A 22,589-nucleotide genomic window follows, 5' to 3' on the forward strand; every position below is an offset into this window, starting at 1 on the left:
TTTTTTGCTCCACTTTAGTGCCTTTTTCTGCACTGTGAAGATCGAACAAATATTCTGCTACATTTGCCAGCTAAATTGTGATAGAAATTCATAGATTTTGCAACTTTTGTTGAATACATGTTATAAGGCCTGGTCCTTGGATATTATTTCCTAGTTAAAGTGGTGCCTTTTACGGCTGAATAATGAGAATAGTATTCGTATTAAAAGATCACACAGCGCTGTCTTAACAGTTTTGAGTTCACTATTGAAATGGCCCATCTCTGAATCTCGTAACCATTTTTCTTTAGGAGCATTACTACGCGTGTGTGTGTGTTTTGGAACGACCCCAGTGACAACATTCTTTTATGTTATAACATGATACCACGACTAATAATAATCATCCAAATTAAAAAAGAACTTTACTTGCAATCAATTGTATAAGGTCACATTTAGTCTAAATCAAGTATGAAAAACCAACATACATTGGTTTATGGAATTGTTAAAATGGTATTTGCTTTTTTGCTATATTTATGAGAAAATGATTCAAAAATACGAAATTGCATTTGATGCTTGTTCTTGAGTTCTTTAATTGGAAATCGCACTAGTTTTGCTTAATTATTTGAGTTGTTTAATGTGGAATAAATGAGTAAAAGAACATATAAACATTCCAGTACAAAATGAGATTCGACCGACGTTAAATGTCCAATATATTATCATTGGAGTCAACACTGGACGTCCTTCACTCCCATCTTTTTCTCTTGCACTCATAATTAAAAAAAATACTATTTTTTTATTGGTATTTTTTTTTCAATTTCTGAATATGGAATTCAAAAGTTAATAATTGTCTAGACTGTGCAACCAAAATACAAATTTGTATTTTAAATTATGCATTTCAAAATACAATTTGAAAATACAAAGATGTGAACTTTAGATTGTGCAATATGAAGTACAAAATTTTGTATTCCAGATTATGAAATTCAAAAATAATTTTTTTTTGTATGATATAATCTAGAATACACAAAAATAAAAAATTATTGTATATTATTTGGAATGAGTTATTAGCTATGAAACTTGGACACTTCTCTTAAATGACGTGTCAATGTCCAATACGAGTATCAGACACCGACACTCGTATGACACTTGTAAGACGTGTATTTGTAAAGTGTCAAATTCAAAAAGTATTTGTTAGATTTCTGACAATTCTAGTACGGTTCTAACACAATTTTAAAAAGAAAAAATACATTAATTTTCTAAAAATTCAAACTTTATTGTATAAATTGTTATTATGATTATAAAAATAGTCATGAAAAACATCTTCATGCTCCAAAAAATAATCTAGAACATACTTGTACATATAAATCTTTATTGTCAATTTATATAATTTATAATTATATAATAGATAGATTTGTGTCCCCGTGTCCTACATTTTAGAGATTTTACGTATCTCTATGTCCCTATCTGTGTCCGTGTCGTATAAGTGTCTGTGTCAGTGTTTGTGCTACATAGGTTATTACTACAAAAGATTTATATTCATTTATAGATATTGTGCAATCATTTTTCTTGCATACATTTATACACTTGAAACTAAACATTGTTCGGAAAAAAAAAAGCTTGAATAAAATAAAAAGATAACATGGTTGTCAAATTAAATTAAATTTTGTTGTAAAAAAACATACAATTAATCCATAATTTTAAAGGTGGATTGTAAACAATACATATATATTATTATCTAACTATTATATATCATTAACGCTTGTTGTATAAAGAACGAGAATGTTTAACATAAACAACCCTCTCATTTGTCATGTCATGGACTAACTTGAATGCAATATGTGTTCCCTTCCATACTGGAGTGCCCTCAACGATGTGGTTACAATAAATCATCATCTACAAGACGTTGATGATCCACCTGAATATACCCTGCATTGATTGAAATGAATTTTGTTAATTTTTAAAACAAAAAATTGTGGTAAATAATAAACAATACATACATTGAATAACACAATAACATACCAGACATGCATGATCCTGCTATGATCGAGGTTGTGTCTCCATCATATGAACTATGAGCACAATGACATGACAATACAATCGGCCAATCTTCCTTTAGACCACAAATTATATGAGTGACACAATTTTAAATTATTGCATGTATTTGACAACACAATGAGATGCATGAGACGCTAGTGTCATACTTGTGACGAAATGGTCAACAAAGTGTAATCACCTGTCATCTATAACCACAAAAAATTCACCCTCATATTGCATGAGAGGTGAAGGAATTGTCTACTCATAGTCATATTGGCGCAAAACACGCCGAGCAAATGTCAATGCGTACTTAAATCGATGTATCTAGAAAATAAGAAGATCAACTATAATGGTCTATCACGATGATGCACTTCATATGAACTCCAAATAACCTTGACATGGTTCAAAGAATCTAATTGGACCATACAACATCAAAAGTGCAAATATGTGAACCCGTACAACACAACCACCTACTACCACCACCACCACCACTACCAAACACCTAGACCACCCACAAACCACCAAAGAAGGAAAACACCACAAGCTAACAACTTCAACACACACCAATACCTAAATCCATTTTTGTAAGGGAATTTTAGTATTTTTTAAAATACGGGGTGCAAAAGATAAACATAGAGGTGCAGTTAGAATTTTCCCATTTTTCAATATGTGCCAACACCATTGTGGCCTTTTTTTCCCCATTTTTTTACATACTTGTGGGCTCGGTTCATTTTTGCGGAACAAAAGCCCAAACCTACTATTAATACATAAAAGTGATTATAATGAGTCAATATGACTCACTTTATAAAAAGTGAGTAAACACAATTTGAGTTACTTTTTGATGACTTAAAAATACAGCTTAACCCAAATGAGTTAATTTACGTAAAATAAAATTACTTCATTTATAATTGTATAGGATAATTATCAAATAACTAATAAAATATAGAGTAATATAGTGAATTTTATTTTTCTAAGGAACCCCCACACTAACAAAGTCTATTAACTTTCACCGGATAAATAATTAGGGTGAGTTGGGTTGTAAGTGAACAAACTCTTTTTTTTTTCTTTTCAATAGAGCATTTTCAATGAATTTTATTAATGCAAGTGGAATAAAAATCTAATTCAACTATACAAAATTTTCAATAAACTTATATATTATAAATTAATTTTATTTATATTCAATGGAAGCAATACAATATTTTTTTCGTGAAGGGCTTCTTGTATGGGTTCTTAAAATTGAATAAGGATGTTTATATAAAAAAAAATGATTCGAAGGAACTCTTTTAAAAAACTTTCTTTACATACACACATGCATGCAACATACATACTACTTTTAAATAATCATTTCATTTAAGAGTTTAAGTAATATCATTTAATTGTTATTTTATAAGAAAATATTATACTTTTTATTGTAAAAATATTAAGAAAATAATAATAATTAAATTATACACAATTATATATAATTAATTTAATAATAATAGAATTCATCAATAATTTGTAATTGTAATTTGAATAGTGACGAAGATACACAAAAGAATAATAAATCTCAATTTTTCTCACTATCTTCTTATAAAATATAATTATATTTTTATTATTTCAATATAAAGTATTAGAATATATCTTGTTCTTCCTCCTTGGTCCTTAAGCAAGTTTTCAGTCCTTAACACAATAATACATCTTGTCTGCTTCAGATTCTCCTCTGTTGCCATTTTATTGTACAGTGATAAAAGGCTGAGACCAGGCTGCCACATCACTATTATGTTCTAACAACTTATATGCCTCTTTCATATTCAACACTATTCAAACTATGCCTCCATCATAATGTATCGATTGCAGAAAATGTAGGAAACACAACCTGATTTTTTTTCAACAATTTAAGGATCGAGCTTCCTAAACTCAAACTTGCTTTACTTACTAAATAAAAGATAAAATATTGAAATTTGCCTAATGTGATGACGTTATATGAGTATGGTGGAATTATGTTTCACATGAGTTGTATTCGAAAGTGTATTATTTCCTGCTATTTCCCAAAGTTAAGAGGGAAACTATATATTAAAAAAGAAAAAGGAAAGGAAAGTTGTTTTCTATGGTAAGAAACAGTGAAGTGAAAGAGGTGGCGAAGAAAAAGAAAAGCAAAACAACAACCTAAAAGAACACAACTTCACATCAAACTGAACCTATTTGGTGTTTTTTTAAACTAAATCAATCTCTGTTCTTTGCTTATTCTTGGTCCTCCACATGGGTCGCCGGCTTCTCTTTCTCATCTTTCTCACCCTTGTCGCATTAGCTTTCCTCTCAGGTAATTTCCAAAACCGCAAATTTAAAGAAAAACAAAAACTTTAAATATAAATTCGTTTCAGGGCTTATGTGGTTGCTGAAACTTGCAGAGGTTCAATCAGCATCGTTCAGGATTGTGAACAAGTGTCGCCACACGATATGGCCGGGATTACTCTCCGGCGCCACCTCGCCGCCGCTTCCCACCACCGGATTCGCTCTCCAGAGCGGAGAATCGAAGACATTAAAAATCCCGAAATCTTGGTCGGGTCGGATATGGGCACGGACCCTCTGCGGTCGAGACCCGGACGGGAAGTTCTCTTGCGCCACCGCGGACTGCGGCTCCGAAAAGGTAGAGTGCGTCGGCGGTGCCAAGCCTCCGGCGACATTGGCAGAGTTCACCCTTAACGGCGCCGACGGGTTGGACTTCTACGACGTGAGTCTGGTCGACGGTTACAACCTCCCGATGCTGATCGTGGCGAAGGACGGCACCAGGGGCGGGTGCAGCGCCACGGGATGTCTCGTCGACCTCAACGGCGGGTGTCTGGCGGAGCTGAGGGTGACGCGCGTGAACACCAGCCGCAGGAGCCTGGCGTGCCGGAGCGCGTGCGAGGCCTTCGGTGATCCTCGTTTTTGCTGCAGCGGCGCGTACTCGACGCCTGACACGTGTGGTCCTTCTCCCTATTCGCTTTTCTTCAAGCACGCTTGCCCACGCGCGTATAGCTACGCGTATGATGACAAGACCAGCACCTACACATGTGCCTCCGCCAACTATTTGATCATTTTCTGCCCCTTACCCTATTCCAGGTACAGTTACTATTTCACCATCACCCATCATTCTTACTTCCAGTTTCTTTTCCTGTGTAAAGTAAGGGTAATTCTGACTTTTCATTGGAGCGCATGATTGGAATGGAAACTTTTATAGCTTTTTTTATGCAGAGTGGGATTAAGTAATGCATAGTCGCAGACATGTTCCTATGCAGAACCATTGCTTTATTTGTCTATGTTCTGTCTTCTTTTTGCTGTTGAGCTGTCCAACTTAGATTATTTTATGTTGTGTGGTCCATATTATTTACATGACCTTCTATACTTTCCTTAAAATCTAAAGAAAATGTTTTTTTTTTCAAGACAATTTTTTATGATTTGTAAGTTTAGGATAAGTAGCACTGTTATAAGAAGTTATTGGTGAAATCTAACCAAACCTGCAGAAAATGGTGATCACTGGATCAGGACTTGTATACACTACATTTCTAGGCTCTTTCCCTTTGACCAGAACCAATATGAGTAAACTTGTATTGTATCTATTCTCTTTCCATGTTCCAATGAACCCTTCCATAATTTGTACTTTTGTTACATGTGAGGTTCTTAATTCCTACAAACTCTCAGCTTTTCCTTTTTGAGTTTGGATTTTCCTTGGTGTTTTTTCTTTGGTGCCCGACATCCCACCCTTAAATCCCGTAATAAGACAGAAACAGATGGACAAAGTAGATTTTTTTTTCATTTTTTAGACATTCTTTTATTGGTACACATTGTCTTGTTCTAGATTTTTTAGAAGGGGTAGAGTTTGTAGTCCATATGGTTACTAACATGTGCATGTATGGTGTGTGGTGTTGAACAGCCAAAAGCTTCTGGGAGCACGTAAAGATGGGGCAACTCTTCCTCTGGTAAACAAAACTATGATGTACTTATCAAGGCTACAGTCCAGTGGTTCTTCACCATCATTTGTGGTTCAAACGCAGAGTGTAGCTTATGTTGCCTCTCTTTTAGTGGCTCTGTTGCTGTTCTTCCCTCTCTAGCAGCATTTATGGATCACCTTTGCTTGGACATTTCAGATAGATAGAGATAGTTTCACCAAAATAGCTGCATCTTTATATAGCCCTGTAAGCTCTTCATGCTGTCACCCTTCTTACTATTTTACACTAAACTATCAAATAGATGCTGCACTGATTCTACTCATCATGCAGGAGTTGAAGGATATCATATAGGAAACACTGTAAATACTTTTCTTTTTTGTTTATATTGTCTCTTTTTTCCCACTTTAATACATCAACACTGTAGTAGTTGATCAATTTTATTTTACTTGTTACGAGAGAGATAGATTGTAATGAGTGCATTAGTGTATACATGAGGATAGGCTTATGAAGTGATCACTTGTGAAGCTTCTTGCATAGTTTTGGTTTTTATATGTCGAACTGAATTATTTAAATTTTTTGGTAAGAAACTATAAAAAATATGAATAATGTGAAGATGAACTTTTTGTAAATAGTAGTAAGAAAAACAAAGTGAAGAAAAAAAAGTTTCTTTGTAAGTTAAAAACTTTGATATATGATGAAACTTCTCTCTTCTCATTAATTTTCTTTGAGATTTCTTTTGATTCAGGTACTGATAACATGTGAAGAAAGAAAAAGAAAATAATTGCATGGGACCGTCACAGTGATCCTACAAAAAGAATAGAAGGAAAAGCACAAAACAAAAACACTTCTCCTTATCCTTTATATCACACGCATAATAATTATATAGATAAAATAAGGAAAAATTATGTATTTTTTTATAATTATGATCGATTATACGATACTTATATTCAAAAATAATATTGATTAAAAAACAATATCATTATTACTATCATAATAAAAAATATTATTTGCTCCTGGGTAAAATAGTCATGATAAAAACACCTTTACTCAAAATATGTTAAAAAGAATAATATTTGACTGGCAAAACCAAATGATATAAGCTTCCAACATTGGTAATATATAATAAATCATGTTACAAAGAAAGTATTGATGTCGTAAAGCTCAAACACATCTTGAAAAATAACAATTTGCATGGTTTGGATAAAATTTATCACAACGATGAATAAAAGTTATTTGTTTACTTATTTATGATTTTTTTTAAATGCATTTAAAAATTCAACCAATCCTCTTTCAGTAGAAGTAAAAAAAAAACATTTAACTATTTGGATCAAAATATTCAATATTTTCGTCGTTTTGTATGAGATATTAAAATGTGTTACATTTTTAATAATGTATTAGTCTGGGTTGGATCATATGTAACGTCCGATATAAAAAATGTAAAACTGATTAAGGATAAAAACTAAAATTTTAAGTTAAAAGAAACATGCGACAAATTTAGTATTTCAATTTTTACAATTCTAAACATTAAATATACTCTACACAAACTATATAAATAAATACATCAAACAAAATAAAAATATATAATTAATATAATATTTATTACATATCAAATATCAAACATTCACTTAAATCACTACAAGAAAATTATGAAATAAAAATCAATTTTAAAAACTAAAAATAATTAGTTGTTTTAGTGACTAAATTAAAGACCATTTTAAGGACTAAATAAATTTTTGGTTTCTAAATTGGTATCTAATTAGCCACCAATGATTTTGCTACCAAAATTAAAATTTAAATAATTGGTAGTTAAAACATTGGTTGTTAATTAGATAACAATTTATAAACTATTTAACAGTAAAAACTAATTTAAAAATCTATTCTTTTAGTTTCTAAAATGATTTATAATTTAATTACTATTACAACTAATTATTTTAGTTTTTTTAGTTTTTAAGAATTAGTTTTTATTTGATGATTTTATTGTAGTGAATATTAAAATACCTTTTACACATACATTTTCAATTAAAAGTCGAAACTTAACATTTAGAAATAAATAAAGAAAAACACAAAACGCTAAAGAAAATTATTCAACTGCCTGATATATAAAAACAAATAATTATATACTATTATCTATGGATAAATAAAATGATGGAAAATAAGTGAAATAAGAAAACTTTTAATAATAGAAATAATTATTCCATCCATTTCAAAAAATTTAGTAATCTAATAACGAGTCATACATTTAATTATATTTTCTTAAGAAAATATAGTTTAGAAAGAAAACAATTAATTACATCTAATTATCTAATAATTGACCATTTATTATGCGTAATAATTAAACTCATCCAATAAAATAATTATATTTTCTAGGATAATTTAATTAAAATTAAGTTTTTTTATAAACACGATTCACGGATGTCTTAAGAGTTTTATCATACTAAATTGTAGTGGATGATAAATAAAGCATGACAAGGTTATTTTTATGAAATACTGAATTTAGATCACATGATTAAATTTTAAGATGCGAGTATTAATTAATTGTGTTCAACCCCTTAATTAATAATTAAAACTAAATATGAATGAACTTGTTTTAGTAATAAGTGTGATAACTTTCTTAACCTCTCAGAATATTTTATAATCTTTTTTTTATTGTAAAAATCCTATTTATGATTCATGATTTTATTATAAAGAAAGTTAACTTTGCACAAAGTGGGGACTCTTTTTATATCCTGAACCTAAAAACTCATAAACCATCAAGTAACTTTTTTTTATTTCTTTTAATTATTCTGATTATTTTTCATTTGAGTGGAGTGGGCCATATATCCATTATGCTTTGTCTGGGAAAGGGTGCTTAAATGCCCATTAACACAGATATTTAAAAATATTAATTTTTATATCAGCAAATATTAAGAGATACTGAATATTAAGATATTTTTATGATTTATACAGAAAATAATTGATTTTATTTATTATTGAATTAGACTAATAATAAGATTAAATACAGAAAAAATAAAATAAAAACTCATAAGAAAAACACAGAAAGATAGACAGATTATTCACTCGACTTAAAATACAATTATTCTTGAGTATACTGAATATTTCAGATTTGAGATACTCTTGTATTGGAATAGATATATTTATAAAACTATTAATTTTGCGACCTTTTATTTCCAAGATTTTGGGTTGATGAAGGTTTGAAAGTCAATAGTTGCAGTTTACAGTGTATGGCATAAAAAGAAGAGAGGGGATTTTGGAATCCAATGCTTCTAAAATAATTGCTTCTGCCACTCTGGTAAGTACGGCAAACAACAACAAACACCACCTTCCAAACACCTCCTAACTATTTTTCATCATATCTTAATTTATCCTTAAAATAGAATGATAAAAGATGGAGTAGATGCAGCTATATAAGAAAAAATTAAAAATTCCCATACATTATTATTTTTAACTTAACTAAATTTAACTGAAATAAAAAACATACACTCATAATCCTGTCATTCACTTTAACTTTTACGGTAAACACAATTATTTATTGATTAATTCTCGTGTCGCAATAATAATGGTTAAAAATTAGTTTCCTAAACAGTTTTTACATATTTCTGAAAACGTTAATGAGTTTTTAATATTTTCAGAAACTAAATTGTGAAACAATGAATCCATGCACGCGTGTCAGAGTAACGTTAAAATTTTGGCGGAAAATAAGAAAAGAGGAGACGGTTAAAGTAACGAAACATTGAAAAGCAACCCGCGCAAAAGAGACTTTTTATTTTCTTTTTTCCTACACGAATTTAATCTTTGAAATTAATCGTATGCTATGATTGATTAAATATTTGATTAATGGCTGTGACTGAAATATTAAATGTTCATCGAGCCATTCATTTTAAGATGTTCTAACTTCTAAAAAACGGCGTTTATAAACAACTCCAATTTGGTTTAAATAGTTAGAGTGCTAAAAAAAAAATAAAAAAAATTTCTCGAACAGGTTTTTGCTCAGGGAGAATGATTCTTTTTTCTTCTACCTTTGGTTGGTTCCAAGCTTATTATTTCTCCTTATTCCTCTCGATCGTCTGGCTTTATAGATAGAGAAAGTATTTGTAGAAGACACTCAAACATTCAAGTCAATCAGGGTATCGGTACTCGGGTGTCAGAGTACTGTAAATAATGACGTACATTTCTCTTTAGAATGCATGTTATTTGTATTACCTTAATGAACGTTTATTGGTGGGTCGAATTAGGATGTTGATTCATGTTTAAAGTTATGCTAAACAGTCCTTAATCGTGGATTAATTCTGACTTAGTCAACCCATGACTAGTCACCAAGGATCCATCAGTGATCACGTATCATCATGTGACATTCTCGTCATGATTATTGAGTGGTGAAATTCCTGACTACTCACTCGATCATCCTAGTATAAAATTAAATCATAAATAGAATTTAAAAGTAAAATCAACTTAATCCGATTAAATAAAGATGGATTAATGGAGGATTAGTGAGAGATGAATGAATAGCATTTAGAGGATGGTAGTGGTTGTTAATTAAATGGATGTGCATTGTTAAATCAACATACTATATTTATTCAGGCACTTCTTTTAAAGCATATGTTTTTGACACACAGTGTCCTTAGTAAAAACCTCACCCTTAGAAACTCTCAACTCCCACTTTTACCCCTAAATCACTCTCGTCGTTTTCTGCCTCCTCAATACAAACAAACACTACCCTTCCTCTTCCCAGACCCTGCTCTTTTGCCACTCCTTCACTAGCACTGTAGAGAGGGCGTGTTACTGATCATAACATAACAAAACACAGAACATACCCAAGCAGGAAAAAAGACCAACTCCAACGTATGGATCTCATACCACTCTCATGCCTCACTCTCATTGCTCTCCTCTTCACTCCCTCAGGTAAAAACGCCTTCTTTACATCGTCATATTATGTTTTTCCTTGTTAAACTTCAAAAAAATGTTTTTTTTACTAACTGTCGCTTCTTCTTCTTCTTCTTCTTCTTGCTGATGTTGTTCAGGGGTTATGGGTGCCACCTTCACATTTGTTAACCGATGTGATTACACAGTGTGGCCAGGCATTCTCGCAAATGCGGGTAGCCCACCACTCCAAAGCACCGGCTTCGAGCTTCCCAAGGACACTTCTCGCGCCTTTCAAGCCTCCACCGGCTGGTCCGGTCGTTTCTGGGCCCGAACCGGTTGCACCTTCGACGGATCCGGATCCGGCTCCTGCCTCACCGGAGACTGCGGCTCCGGCCAAGTCGAATGCAACGGCGCCGGAGCCGCCCCGCCGGCCACTCTCGCCGAGTTCACGCTGGGCACCGGAGGCCAGGACTTCTATGACGTCAGCCTCGTCGACGGCTACAACCTTCCCATGATCGTGGAGGGTACTGGCGGGTCAGGCCTATGCGCCTCCACTGGCTGCACGTCGGATCTGAACCAGCAATGCCCGGCGGAGCTGAGAGCTTCCGAGGGAAGCGCGTGCAAGAGCGCGTGCGAGGCTTTTGGTAGTCCCGAGTACTGCTGCAGCGGCGCGTACGGCTCACCCGCCACCTGTAGGCCCTCCATTTACTCGGAGATGTTCAAGGCTGCTTGCCCCAGATCGTATAGCTACGCGTACGATGATGCTACCAGTACGTTCACGTGTAGCGGCGCTGATTATACCGTTACCTTCTGTCCATCCTCTCCAAGGTTAACATTCTGCTCTTTCTTGCTTCTACATTTCATACTATAGCCCTTCCATTCATTTCGTGCTCGCCTCTGTTTCTGTCCCATGCTTAATCACTTCACTACCTAACTTTTTCCTTAATGCAGTGTTCTATTCTACTCATTCCAATTGTTTCATTTCTCTTATTTTCCTCCCCTTAAAATCGCTTCTTTGAAACTGCGACCTACTGTTTTCTACACACTACTTTTATGCAGAAGGGTAAATATTGTATTGTTTACCTGAAAAAAATTCAGTTAACCCTGATTTAGTCCACCGTGAAAGTCATGTATATCAGATGTAAGACATTGTAGTTCAATGTCGCATAAACATCATATGTGGTCTTTTTTGTTAATATCAAACAAATCTATCTTTGCTGATTTACTTTTGTTTTAGTTTACTGTCATAACATTATGCAAGCTTATTTTATTCTTATGTGAGGATTTGTGTAGTTTAATCCTATGATATTCTTTTGTAGGTTAAGGTTAAATTTATTTCATATTCTTAAGTTATCAGATATATATATATATATATATATATATATATATATATATATATATATATATATATATTTTTATTGCACACTTTATTTTTTCAGTAGCAAGATTTTACTATTTCCTGCATCAGTGCGTTTGGTGGGTTTTTGTATGGCCAAAGGAGAACTTTTTAATGCTCATGCTATTAATAAATAGATAGTAGATGGTTAAGGGAGCATTGATGATGGTTGGTGCTTGGTGCTACGGCAATTACCTAATGATATCCTATAACTTTTTATATGCTACACACCCTTGTTGATGCTGCATTTAATCCTAGAATATCAGCATTGAACAGGAATTTAACTTGAAAGTGCTTAAATATTGGTTGTTTGAGAATTTGATGATGGTCTCAATGTGTGCATGATTTGATTTTGCAGTCAGAAATCTTCACGAGATACCACCAACCCCATGCCCTCAACATCATCATCACAAGGGTCAGGGACAGTGACAGGAACGGAAACAGGAACAGGAATGGGATCCGAAGGAGGAGCAGTGGTGTACACGGGTGCGGAAAACGGCGTAGTGTATGACTCCGTTACGAATTCCGGGTCAAGTTCAGGATCCGGAGGAGAAACAATGCTTGCAGATGGGTCATATTTAGTTGGATTGGCCATGGGAGAGTCCTCCCCCAGAAGAACAGTTTCAATGGCGTTTGTGTCCTCAGCTAGCTTTATGCTTATTTTCACCTTGCTTTAGCTGAACCAGCATTGTGGCTTTTGTTTGTTTGTTAAATGTAAATGGGTCTTAGATTTTGGGGTTTTTCGTGGTGGGTTCAAGAATTTTGGCTTTGCCAGTAAAGCTGGCAGATTCTCCCTTGTTGTAAACCACCCGCCAAAAGATTCGCCAGAAAAAATTATTCCGTGTTTCATTCGTTAAAGTGCTGGTTTTTTTACATTGTTAATTAATCTCAGGAGCATTTCTCTTCCCCAACCAAGCTTTTTTGAGGTTCCATCATTGTTGTGCTTTGAAAAGCTAACACATTTCTGCAATTTTGGGGTGGCCTTGTTGGTTTCACATGTATGGTTTTCAATTGGGTTTCTCACCGACGACACAAGAGAAAGACAGATTTTTCTGCATAATAGGGTTCACTTTGCGGCTATTACAAGTAATTTGATTGGCTTTTGATTTTAGCAGAACACCAGCTTCGATTATTAAAACGCTGCATTGCAAATGTGGATACATTTTTTTATCTATTTGTCACCAAGAACGAGAATATTATTCAACAAGAAGATCATATCTTATGGAAAGTGGCTTAACTAGCATGCTTTTATTGGTGTTGCAACTAATCTAATGAACTTTTTCTTCAGCATTTTTCAAAAGATGGATCATATCGTCCTAATGCTGCCGTTTTGGGGACCTACCACAAAGACAAATTCCAACATATAGCGACTTCAACAATAATTTAAGTTTTTGCAGTATTTGATTACTGTTTCATGATGTGAGTTGGAAACTTTTTTGTGAATGGAGCTACTCGTGTTTATGGTCTATGCTTAAACTTCTACCTAATATTACAGGTTGATCAATCTTATATAAAATACACAATAAATCAATAATATGTTATAAATTTAGTAAATATGCAATATATAATACTATTTTAGTAAAATTACATATTAGGTAAGATTTATAGACGAAATAGTCTAAAAACATATCTTTCCGTGGCACCAGTAGTAATTACTTTATGGTTCGGGGTTTGACGGGTCTATTGATAGACATCAATAGTTTTTTTCTAGATGTACTTATATTTCTTTTTTTTTCATTTTAATTATTGATCCAAGGTGCGAAGAAGATTATAGGTCCAATTAAATATGAAGTATGTGAAATATAAAATTAAGATATTTTTTATCGATATATCATTCACTTTAGTATAAAATACTTATTTAATCGTCAAAAAGTTTTATATAAGTTAACTATCAATCAAATACTAAATAACGAGTATGAGAAAGAAGAGGAAAAAGAAGAGACTGAGAAACCATAAATAATTATTCAATTTGGTAAGAATTACTATCTGAATTCCATACAAATACAAAACTTTTTTTTATAAAAATTCTGGCTACCAAGTCTTGAGTTACAAAGAAGTTGAAACTAAAAAAAAATGATGATGCTATTTACTTTAAGCCACTTTCTTTACACCTTTCTCTGTACAGCCGAAATCATGTGTAATTGATGTAAATATTTAACTTCATCATACGCTAAGTAAAGTTTTTCAATTGGAAAGCTATAAAACAAAGTTACCAAATGAACACTACTAATACTTTTACCAGTGCAACGTATGAGATTTAAAAAAAAAATCAACATATAGTTTCAGTTGATAAAATATATAACTTTTAGTCTCTCTAAATTAATTAGAACCAGTTAAATCAATTTGAAATAAATACTCTACTAAATATATTTAAAAGAATAACAAAATAATATAGATTACTCACCATTGTATATATAATGTTTGAATAAACATGGTCAAAGTATGAGAATTAAATATAAGTTTTGAATAAAACCTTACCATTGTATAATTTTAAATCAAATCAATTTATGATAACTTCAAATTTTCAAAATGATGGTAAACTTCCTAAACCTCCATTTTATTGGATACAAATTTAATTATGATAGATAAAGAAATAAAATATAAATGCATTATAATTCGTAAATTATTAATTAAATTTAAAACAGGTGAACATTGGAAATGACCAACAATATCAAAATAATGAAGAAAATTTGATTTCTTAATATAGCATGAAATCCGTTGTAGTCTAGTTGGTCAGGATATTCGGCTCTCACCCGAAAGACCCGGGTTCAAGTCCCGGCAACGGAATCTCCTTTTTTGTTTTAACTTTTTCTATTAATTATTTAAATTTTCATATTTCATTTCATTGTTTATAATTATGTAGTAATTTAACAGCATCGTGTTTACGAATAAGTACATCTACATCATCCAATTTTTAAAAATAATAAACTTATGTAAATAATAAAACATATAATTGTTAGCATCAAATCCGTTGTAGTCTAGTTGGTTAGGATACTCGGCTCTCACCCGAGAGACCCGGGTTCAAGTCCCGGCAACGGAAGATTTATTTTTACAATTTTAAAAATATCTACATTTTTTTGTTTTTTTTTTACAATTTTAAAAATATCTACATTTTTTTGTTTCTTTTTACAATTTTAAAAATATCTTCATTTTTTGTTTCTTTTTGTTAACTTGAAGATATATGTATCACTACTCTTCTCTAAATATATGAATGGCAATTATACAATGTTGTTTGTTATTCTTATGAAATGACTTATTTTGTTCAACTAAAATTAATATTAAAAATATTATTGCAAATTTAAGGTTTTATATTGTATATGTAATTAAAAAATTTGTTTATGTATTTGGAAATATAAATATTAAACTAATTTATCTATAATTAAATATAGTTGTAAATATCAACTAAAGTCAGAACACTACTAGTAAGATTGTTATTTTGTAAAATTTTAAAACCAAAATTTCAATATAAATTGACTTATTAACTTATATTTTACTAACATGTAAAATATTTTTAGAATTTTTCATGTTTTTTAAATTTTTATCTTAATGCTTACATCTCGTACTATGAGTATTTTGTTTTAAAATGCTGAACTTAGTATAGAAACTAAGGATATGAATATCAAGACAAATGATAAAATTATGTGAAAAGATAGTAAACAATGATAAAATTAATCTTGTTGACTTTGCATGGACTTTTGTGGTGTTTCTTAAAGTGATTATATATAACTATATTTAAAGTGATACATGCAAAGTATACCATATTGAAAGAGTTATAATATTAAATTTACGGACAATTTACTGATTTTTGTAGTGAAATTTATTGACCAAAGATACAAAATGAGACATACACTATGATCATTTAATCTACCAATAAAAGTGTTACAAAAATTTCCATACAAACTAAATTTGAAAAATATTATATAAATTTAAACTTGAATAAATTAAATTATAAATATTCAAACTTTATTTTAGAAGATATGGATTTAAAATAGAGTAATACAATCCAATTATTTGGATTTAGATCTATAAAATCCTAAATAGTTTTCTTTTTTAACAAAATATGCATTTTACAAAATGTGGATAATGAGTCACATTAAAGAACAATTTGACAATAAATGACAAGTAAGGAAACATCTTATAAGTCAGGATATCCGGGTGACACTCCAAAAAAATAATATTGATTTATTGAATATATACACTAGATATAATCCATGAATCAAATAGCTCATTAGCAAATAATATAAATAAGCATTTTACGAAAGAGTAAGGTACGCTTTGATCAGTTTTACAGAGTACTTACTTGATCTTCGAATAACCTTTTGCAAGTTTACTCTTACTCTCGATCGAGTGCTAAGAAGCTAAGGAAATGAAGAGTTGAAGTCTAAAGAAGTAAAAAAGTTTAAAAAACTGAAGTACAAAAAAGCACTGCTTAAGACATAACTATTGAAAAAAAACCGACACCAACAACAATTGTTACAGTCAATTTCAAATATTATCTAGATTTACTTTGCCTATAAACATGAGTTTCAATCCAATTTTAAATAAAAAAGAAAATAATTGAGTTTAGGAAATATTAGAAAGAAAATAATAATAATAAAAAAGCTTCATTACACGGTTAAAACTTCAGTCATTTTAGATTTTTTTATATAACTAAAACTGTCATTATTTTGGGATGTATAGAGAAATTTATTTATTTTTCTCTCGTTCTTGTTTCTTGTTTTTCACTCTGTGAATGTGTGAGGATTTATTCTGTTTGTCCATGTTCTGTGTGGAGTATTGCTGGCATCCGTAGATTTGTAACTCATGGTTCGCACTTGGTTTATCCGTGTCTCGTCAGATTTATGGAAGGTTTGTTTGGTGTCATTTGTTTTTGCTAGGAAACACGAAGAGAAAGGAAAAAGATGATGCCAAAGTCTTGGAATCAAATTTCTTTTAACTGTAAATAGATTCAAAGACTTTTTAGAGGAGAGGGTTAGACATTGTTACATTATAATTGTCATAATTAAAAAAATATATATACTTTTTTCCCATTTCTTTATTCAATTTAGTTCTCATATCTAAAAAAAATTCGATATGATAACCACATATATAATTCAGAAGTACAGTTTTAGAATTATTGGGATAAATTTGTTAAAATAAGAACAGTCTAATGAAAAAGATTACATTAAATTGTTTTTAAAAATGGTTGAGATGATTTTGATTTTTTTTTAAATAGAGACTAAATTGAATAAAGTCATTGAAAAACAGGGTTTATTATACCTTAAGATAAAACATGATATGAATAATTTTCTAGTATAGCCTTAATGCATCAATGGAACCTGCTGCTTCCTTCATTCAACATACTACCAATGCAATACAGTCACTTTCACATTTCTAGTAACCAAAGAATATGATAAAACAACTGATACCAGCATTCCTGTTCATAGAACAAACAACATAGTGTTTTAATCTACCAAAAAACTTATCACTATCTATACCAAAGACACCTCTCTCCATTTGAAATATAAAAATTCTTACTAATCCTTCCAAACACAAAATAAAAGGAATATTGGGATATCATTTGAGAATGCAGTTCATCAATCCCAGGAATGTCACTGAGTGTCCCCATTATGAATCAACGGCTACTTGTTACTGATAAGGATTTCTTGGGTTTCTTGCTGATGGAAATCTTTGTGTAAATAGTTTTGGTTCTGAATGACAACAGAATGTCTAAGAAGAAGCCAACAATACATGCTCCAGTCATGACTATGAAGACTAGCCTGTAACAATGGCCTCCAACACAGGTGTTGCCTCCTCCCTCAGTGGTGGTTGCCTCCATATCATACAGTATGCCAGCAAGCAACCCAGAGAAAAGGAAAGAGCCGAGGGGAAGGTTAAGGATGAGAATATTGTAGATGAGACCATAATATCTGAGTCCAAATAACTCTGAGGCTGTTGGGACTGTAATTGCAAGCCGCACTCCATAACATATGCCAACTAAAATGGACCCAATGTACAGAGAACCTGGTACAGCCATTGCCAGGAGTATGTAACCTACAGCCATAAGAAGCTGAGATGCTGCATTCCAAAGAGGTCTAGGTGTTGCTGCTTTCCTGTACATCAAAATTTGCAGTTAGAAATGAACCTACACAGTTCAAACTTGATGAACCAACAGCAACAGTTACCAGTTAAAAAGAATGAATCTTGTCTTGCCTACAGAGTCTAACAAAACAGCATCTATACACCAATTCAATATTCTTCCATGAAAAAATGTTTCTTCAAAAACTGGTAGTCAAAGGCACCAATTACAAATTTTCAAAATTTTCACATTTCTTCACATGAACTCACATTTCAATAAAAAAATTAGTTGTCCTTCTACTTTTCTACTTCTAGCAACACTAATATGGAACGATTCCCTGTTGTGTTAACCTTTTTCATTTTCTCACATGAACCCATGTTACACTAAAAGATTATTTCTCCTTCTATTTTTAAGAGCAGTGTTGTGTTAACCAACATTTACCACTAGTTCTCTCATTGCAAATATACGCCTAAAATAGATAATTAAACATAAAAGACACTTTGCAAACCGTGACAAATTGATTTTTCCTGTAATAGAAACAAAACATGAACAAAATCAAATTTAAGAAATAAATTAGAACCTAACTTTCTATAATTGACTAGTCATGCTCCAAATCAACTCAATCAAACTAGTATCTAACTTTCTTCTGCCATTAGGCACTACATAAGTTCATTAAGATTGATACATTCTTTTAATTCGGGGGCAATTAAATAATTTAATTTTAACGCAACGTATGCGTATAAATAAATCTTGTACCATCCTCTGAAATAATTTAAACATATATTATACATCTCAACATTTTTAATGTTTTCATCAAAAAATATTGTTCTGCTCATTAAAAGATATAATAATACAATGTAATAACTAATACATAAAAAGGTTCTAAATGGAAACAAATAAAACTTTTAAAAAAATGCAAAAAAGTTTGTAAAAAATATTTAAAATCAAAACGGGTAACTCAGATTAAAAAAAATTGTTATTCTTATATTTTATTTTGATAGTTATGTTTTGCTTCTTTATGAGACATTAAAAACAAACAGTCGTTTTTAACATTTTATTACTTTTTTAAAACTATTTTTCAATAATATCTCTATGTATAATTAAAAGTAGGTACCACTGCATTTAGAAAACGCGTGAATAAATGAAAAATCAAAAGATATTTCTAACGTAATTTTTAGTAATTATTTTTTTTTGTCAGTCTACGTATAAATGGAACAAGTACCAACATAAATCCCTTCCACTTCTATTAAAAAGATAAGTACAGACAAAAAATTGAAAGAAAAAAAAAGTGAATAAATATAACCGATATTCCCAATAATATTTTAACAATCCACTTGCTATTCATTTCACTTTATTTGTTTCATGTTAACTCCATTTTCAAGTGCTATATATTAATTCAGCCATAATTTTTTATTTAAAAATTAGAATTTTCTACATTTGAATGTAAAAGGCAATGCTTTTTTGTTAAAGTCATAATATGAAAGAATAATAAAAATTTATATAAAAAAAGCAAGTTGGTTTAGTTGAGGTAGAATAATCTAAGACTTGACTTACTTGATGGTGAACTCGGAAACAGTACCCGAGATGATCCGTCCAAAGAACCCGAATATACTTGTCAAAGAGACAAAAAGTGAGACATCTGGATACCCGAGAGCCAACCCGATTTGACCCATATTGTTCATCACGGCCAACCCGGTTCCAACCCCGCAGAGAAACGACACGAACAAGATCCAAAAATCCACGCTCTTCACCGTCTCAAATATCGTGTGCTCTTCACCCAACACCGGCGCTCTCTTCTCCACCAAACTCTCCTCTTCCACCGCCGCCACCCTTTCGCTATCCTTTTCCCCACTCCCAAGCAACGGTTCGTTCGCCATCTGCCCCTCCAAGTCATTCCCCGCTCCGAGCCGTCCCTTCAAGTACGCGTACACCGGAATCCCCAACGGCGAAGCCAGCATAACGAGCAAAACGGCGACGAACACTCGCGACACCAAGACGCCAGGGCTGGGGATGAAGCCATACACCAAGAGGAAAATCGCGAGCAGGACGGCAACGATGTTGAAGACGCCGAAATACTTCACCTCCTCGGCGTCTCCGGCGGCGGCGACGGTGGGAGGAAGCTCGCGGAGGAAAAAGATACCGGTGAGACAAACGGCGAAGGGAACGACGGAGAGCATGACGAGGAAGGAGCCAGGGTCGTCGGCGAAAAGCGCGGAACAGAGCGTAGTGAATATCGCGGTGCTCAACCCTACAAAACCTTTCAGAATCCCCGAAACGGGTCCTCTGTTGGTCCGAAAGTTGCGTATGCACGTTACCAAAACGGCAGTGTTCATCCACGTGGTGCTGTTCCCTCCCATGCACAGAAAAACGCACATCTGCGCGTCGTTTTACCAAATACGACGAACTCATTAGTAAATCAGCAACAAGATTCATCCCTAAACCCTAAACCAACGAAACTCAAATCTGAAAAACTTCTCTACAAGTGTTTATACCTGCCAATACGCAAGGGGCTGGATTCTCTGGCTCACAACCAGCCATTGGGCTCCGTATCCTATCAGGCCTTCCACGGAGCCTATCAGGAGAATGGCCCAAGTGGGGAAGCGGTCGGAGGCCAGGCCCGCCAGAAGCCCAAAGGCTTTTCCGACATCTTTAGCCACGGAGAGGTTGTTGAGTTCCAACTGCGTGAGATTCATGAGCGATTTGAGCGCGTCGGAGTAATTGGAGAAGGTGTAGTTGTTGCCGGAGATGCACTGAATCCAGACGGCGGCCACGAAGCCCAGCCATTTAGTGGTGGTCGAAACGGTGGGTCGCGAAAAGGTGGTTCCGGTGCCCATCAAATTAACCACAATCAAAATCAAAATACAATTAACGTTTTTGAGTATTCGGAAATAGAGAAAACGGAAGACGTTTGTGATATATTTATAGCAGTGTCCCTCACTCTGGGCACGTTTTCTCAGTCCTTCACCTTAACGTTGAAGATGAGTGCAATCTCTGTAGCGGCAACTGGACGGGAACTGTAGAGGATTTCTAACTTTTTTTTATTTTTTTTATTTATTTATAGGAGAGCAACGTGTTAATTCAAAAAAGGACAAGTTGTACTCCTCCGTGGTCGTTCTCAGATTCATCCTTTTTTGTAGAGATTGTGGCTACCTTGGTGGGACCAACTCCTCCACTTGATATTTTCATCATTTTTTATATTTTCAAATTCAGAATTGAAGAACAGGGATTCATTGATCTTCCAGAGAGAGACCCACCTAATTTTTTTTTCCTTATTTTCGTTTCTAAGTCTACCCTATTTTTGAAATATAAATTTAAAACCAAATCTACCTTTTTGAAAAAGTATAACATTCCATTTCCTTTCCTTAATGCTCATGCATGCTTCAATTGTAGTCGGCAAGGCACTTGCTTTCAGTTCCACTCATCTTCCATAAAAAATAAACATGCTTTATTAGGTTAATTTTAAATAGATTACTTTTTTTTTTCTCTTCTTTTCAACATGATTCATGGCGGATGTTGAACATGAATGGACAATTAACCCTGTTTTTAATTCATCACTGTTAACGTCATAACCTTTTTAAGAACGAAATTACTAATACATTAGTTTAAAACTATATATCGATCGAGTATCAAAATCAACCGTAGCCCTACCAATAAAATATCATAGTACGAATTAATCGTGACCACTGTTAACTTCATTTACAAATATATTAAATGAAAAAATCATTTTAAGTTTGAAATCTGGAAACAATATTCACGTTATATCTTAACAATTGTTTATATGAGAATTCTTTTATAATTAACATATAAATCAGGGAATAATAATGTTTTCGATCTGGTGTCGGATTTAGGGAACGATTGCTCTTTTACTCCCTTCGGTAGGTTGCTATCGCTATCGTTAGTAACTTTCTGCTTCTCCTTCTTTCTCTCAATCGTCTGGTCTCACACAGGTTGGGATGGTACATGCAGAAGGCACTTTGACGATCAAGTTAATTAGGATGTCGACACTCAATTGTCAAAGTACTACTCTAGATAATGACGTTTCTGATTATTGGAATTTGCGCTATTTATATTATCTTAATGGATTTTTGTTGGTGGGCCGAATTAGGAGGTTGCTTCGTGTGTAAAATTGTACTAAATAACTCTTAATTATGATTTAACCCTGCTGACTTATCAACTCATGACTTATCGTCATGATCGGTTGGTCACAAATCGTCACGTGAATATTTTATTATAATCAAATTGTCGAGTTCCTGACCGACTCAGTGAGATAAAAATAATTTGATAAATAATTAAATAAGTGATCATCTAATTTTCTCTAAAAGTGTGATGAGGTGATGAGAAGAAGCATATTCTAATTAAT

At 32.7% G+C, this 22,589-nt stretch overlaps 3 protein-coding genes and 2 non-coding genes across 6 annotated transcripts; 4 read left to right on the forward strand and 1 right to left on the reverse strand.

Annotated features, from left to right (window-relative positions):
- The first annotated feature begins 4,019 nt into the window (after positions 1-4,019).
- On the forward strand, positions 4,020-6,431 carry LOC137825874 (thaumatin-like protein 1b). 2 transcript variants are annotated; one of them, XR_011083371.1, is made up of 4 exons: positions 4,020-4,306; positions 4,395-5,088; positions 5,900-6,161; positions 6,246-6,431. XR_011083371.1 is itself a non-coding variant. In XM_068631676.1 (3 exons), exons 1-3 carry the CDS (start codon positions 4,246-4,248, stop codon positions 6,075-6,077), a joined length of 933 nt encoding a protein of 310 aa, XP_068487777.1. In that variant the 5' UTR covers positions 4,021-4,245; the 3' UTR covers positions 6,078-6,431. The 2 variants fall into 2 exon arrangements, 1 of the variants encoding a protein (XP_068487777.1); XM_068631676.1 differs by having other exon boundaries at positions 4,021-4,306; positions 5,900-6,431.
- A 4,064-nt stretch (positions 6,432-10,495) lies between these two features.
- LOC137824721 (thaumatin-like protein 1) lies at positions 10,496-13,082 on the forward strand. Its single transcript, XM_068630393.1, has 3 exons — positions 10,496-10,814; positions 10,934-11,603; positions 12,530-13,082. The coding sequence occupies exons 1-3, from the start codon at positions 10,757-10,759 to the stop codon at positions 12,846-12,848; spliced, it is 1,047 nt and encodes a 348-aa protein (XP_068486494.1). The 5' UTR covers positions 10,496-10,756; the 3' UTR covers positions 12,849-13,082.
- A 1,803-nt stretch (positions 13,083-14,885) lies between these two features.
- TRNAE-CUC (transfer RNA glutamic acid (anticodon CUC)) lies at positions 14,886-14,958 on the forward strand. Its single transcript has one exon. It is a non-coding gene; the product is annotated as a tRNA-Glu (tRNA).
- A 180-nt stretch (positions 14,959-15,138) lies between these two features.
- On the forward strand, positions 15,139-15,211 carry TRNAE-CUC (transfer RNA glutamic acid (anticodon CUC)). The gene has a single exon. It is a non-coding gene; the product is annotated as a tRNA-Glu (tRNA).
- Positions 15,212-17,479: 2,268 nt separating this feature from the next.
- On the reverse strand, positions 17,480-21,437 carry LOC137818653 (protein NUCLEAR FUSION DEFECTIVE 4-like). The gene is made up of 3 exons (XM_068622203.1): positions 20,722-21,437; positions 19,784-20,604; positions 17,480-18,263 (listed from the first exon to the last, which is right to left on the reverse strand). The coding sequence occupies exons 1-3, from the start codon at positions 21,061-21,063 to the stop codon at positions 17,786-17,788; spliced, it is 1,641 nt and encodes a 546-aa protein (XP_068478304.1). The 5' UTR covers positions 21,064-21,437; the 3' UTR covers positions 17,480-17,785.
- Between the last annotated feature and the right edge of the window lie 1,152 nt (positions 21,438-22,589).

Source organism: Phaseolus vulgaris, chromosome 11, assembly GCF_000499845.2.
Source record: "Phaseolus vulgaris cultivar G19833 chromosome 11, P. vulgaris v2.0, whole genome shotgun sequence".
NCBI classification, from domain to species: Eukaryota; Viridiplantae; Streptophyta; class Magnoliopsida; order Fabales; family Fabaceae; genus Phaseolus; species Phaseolus vulgaris.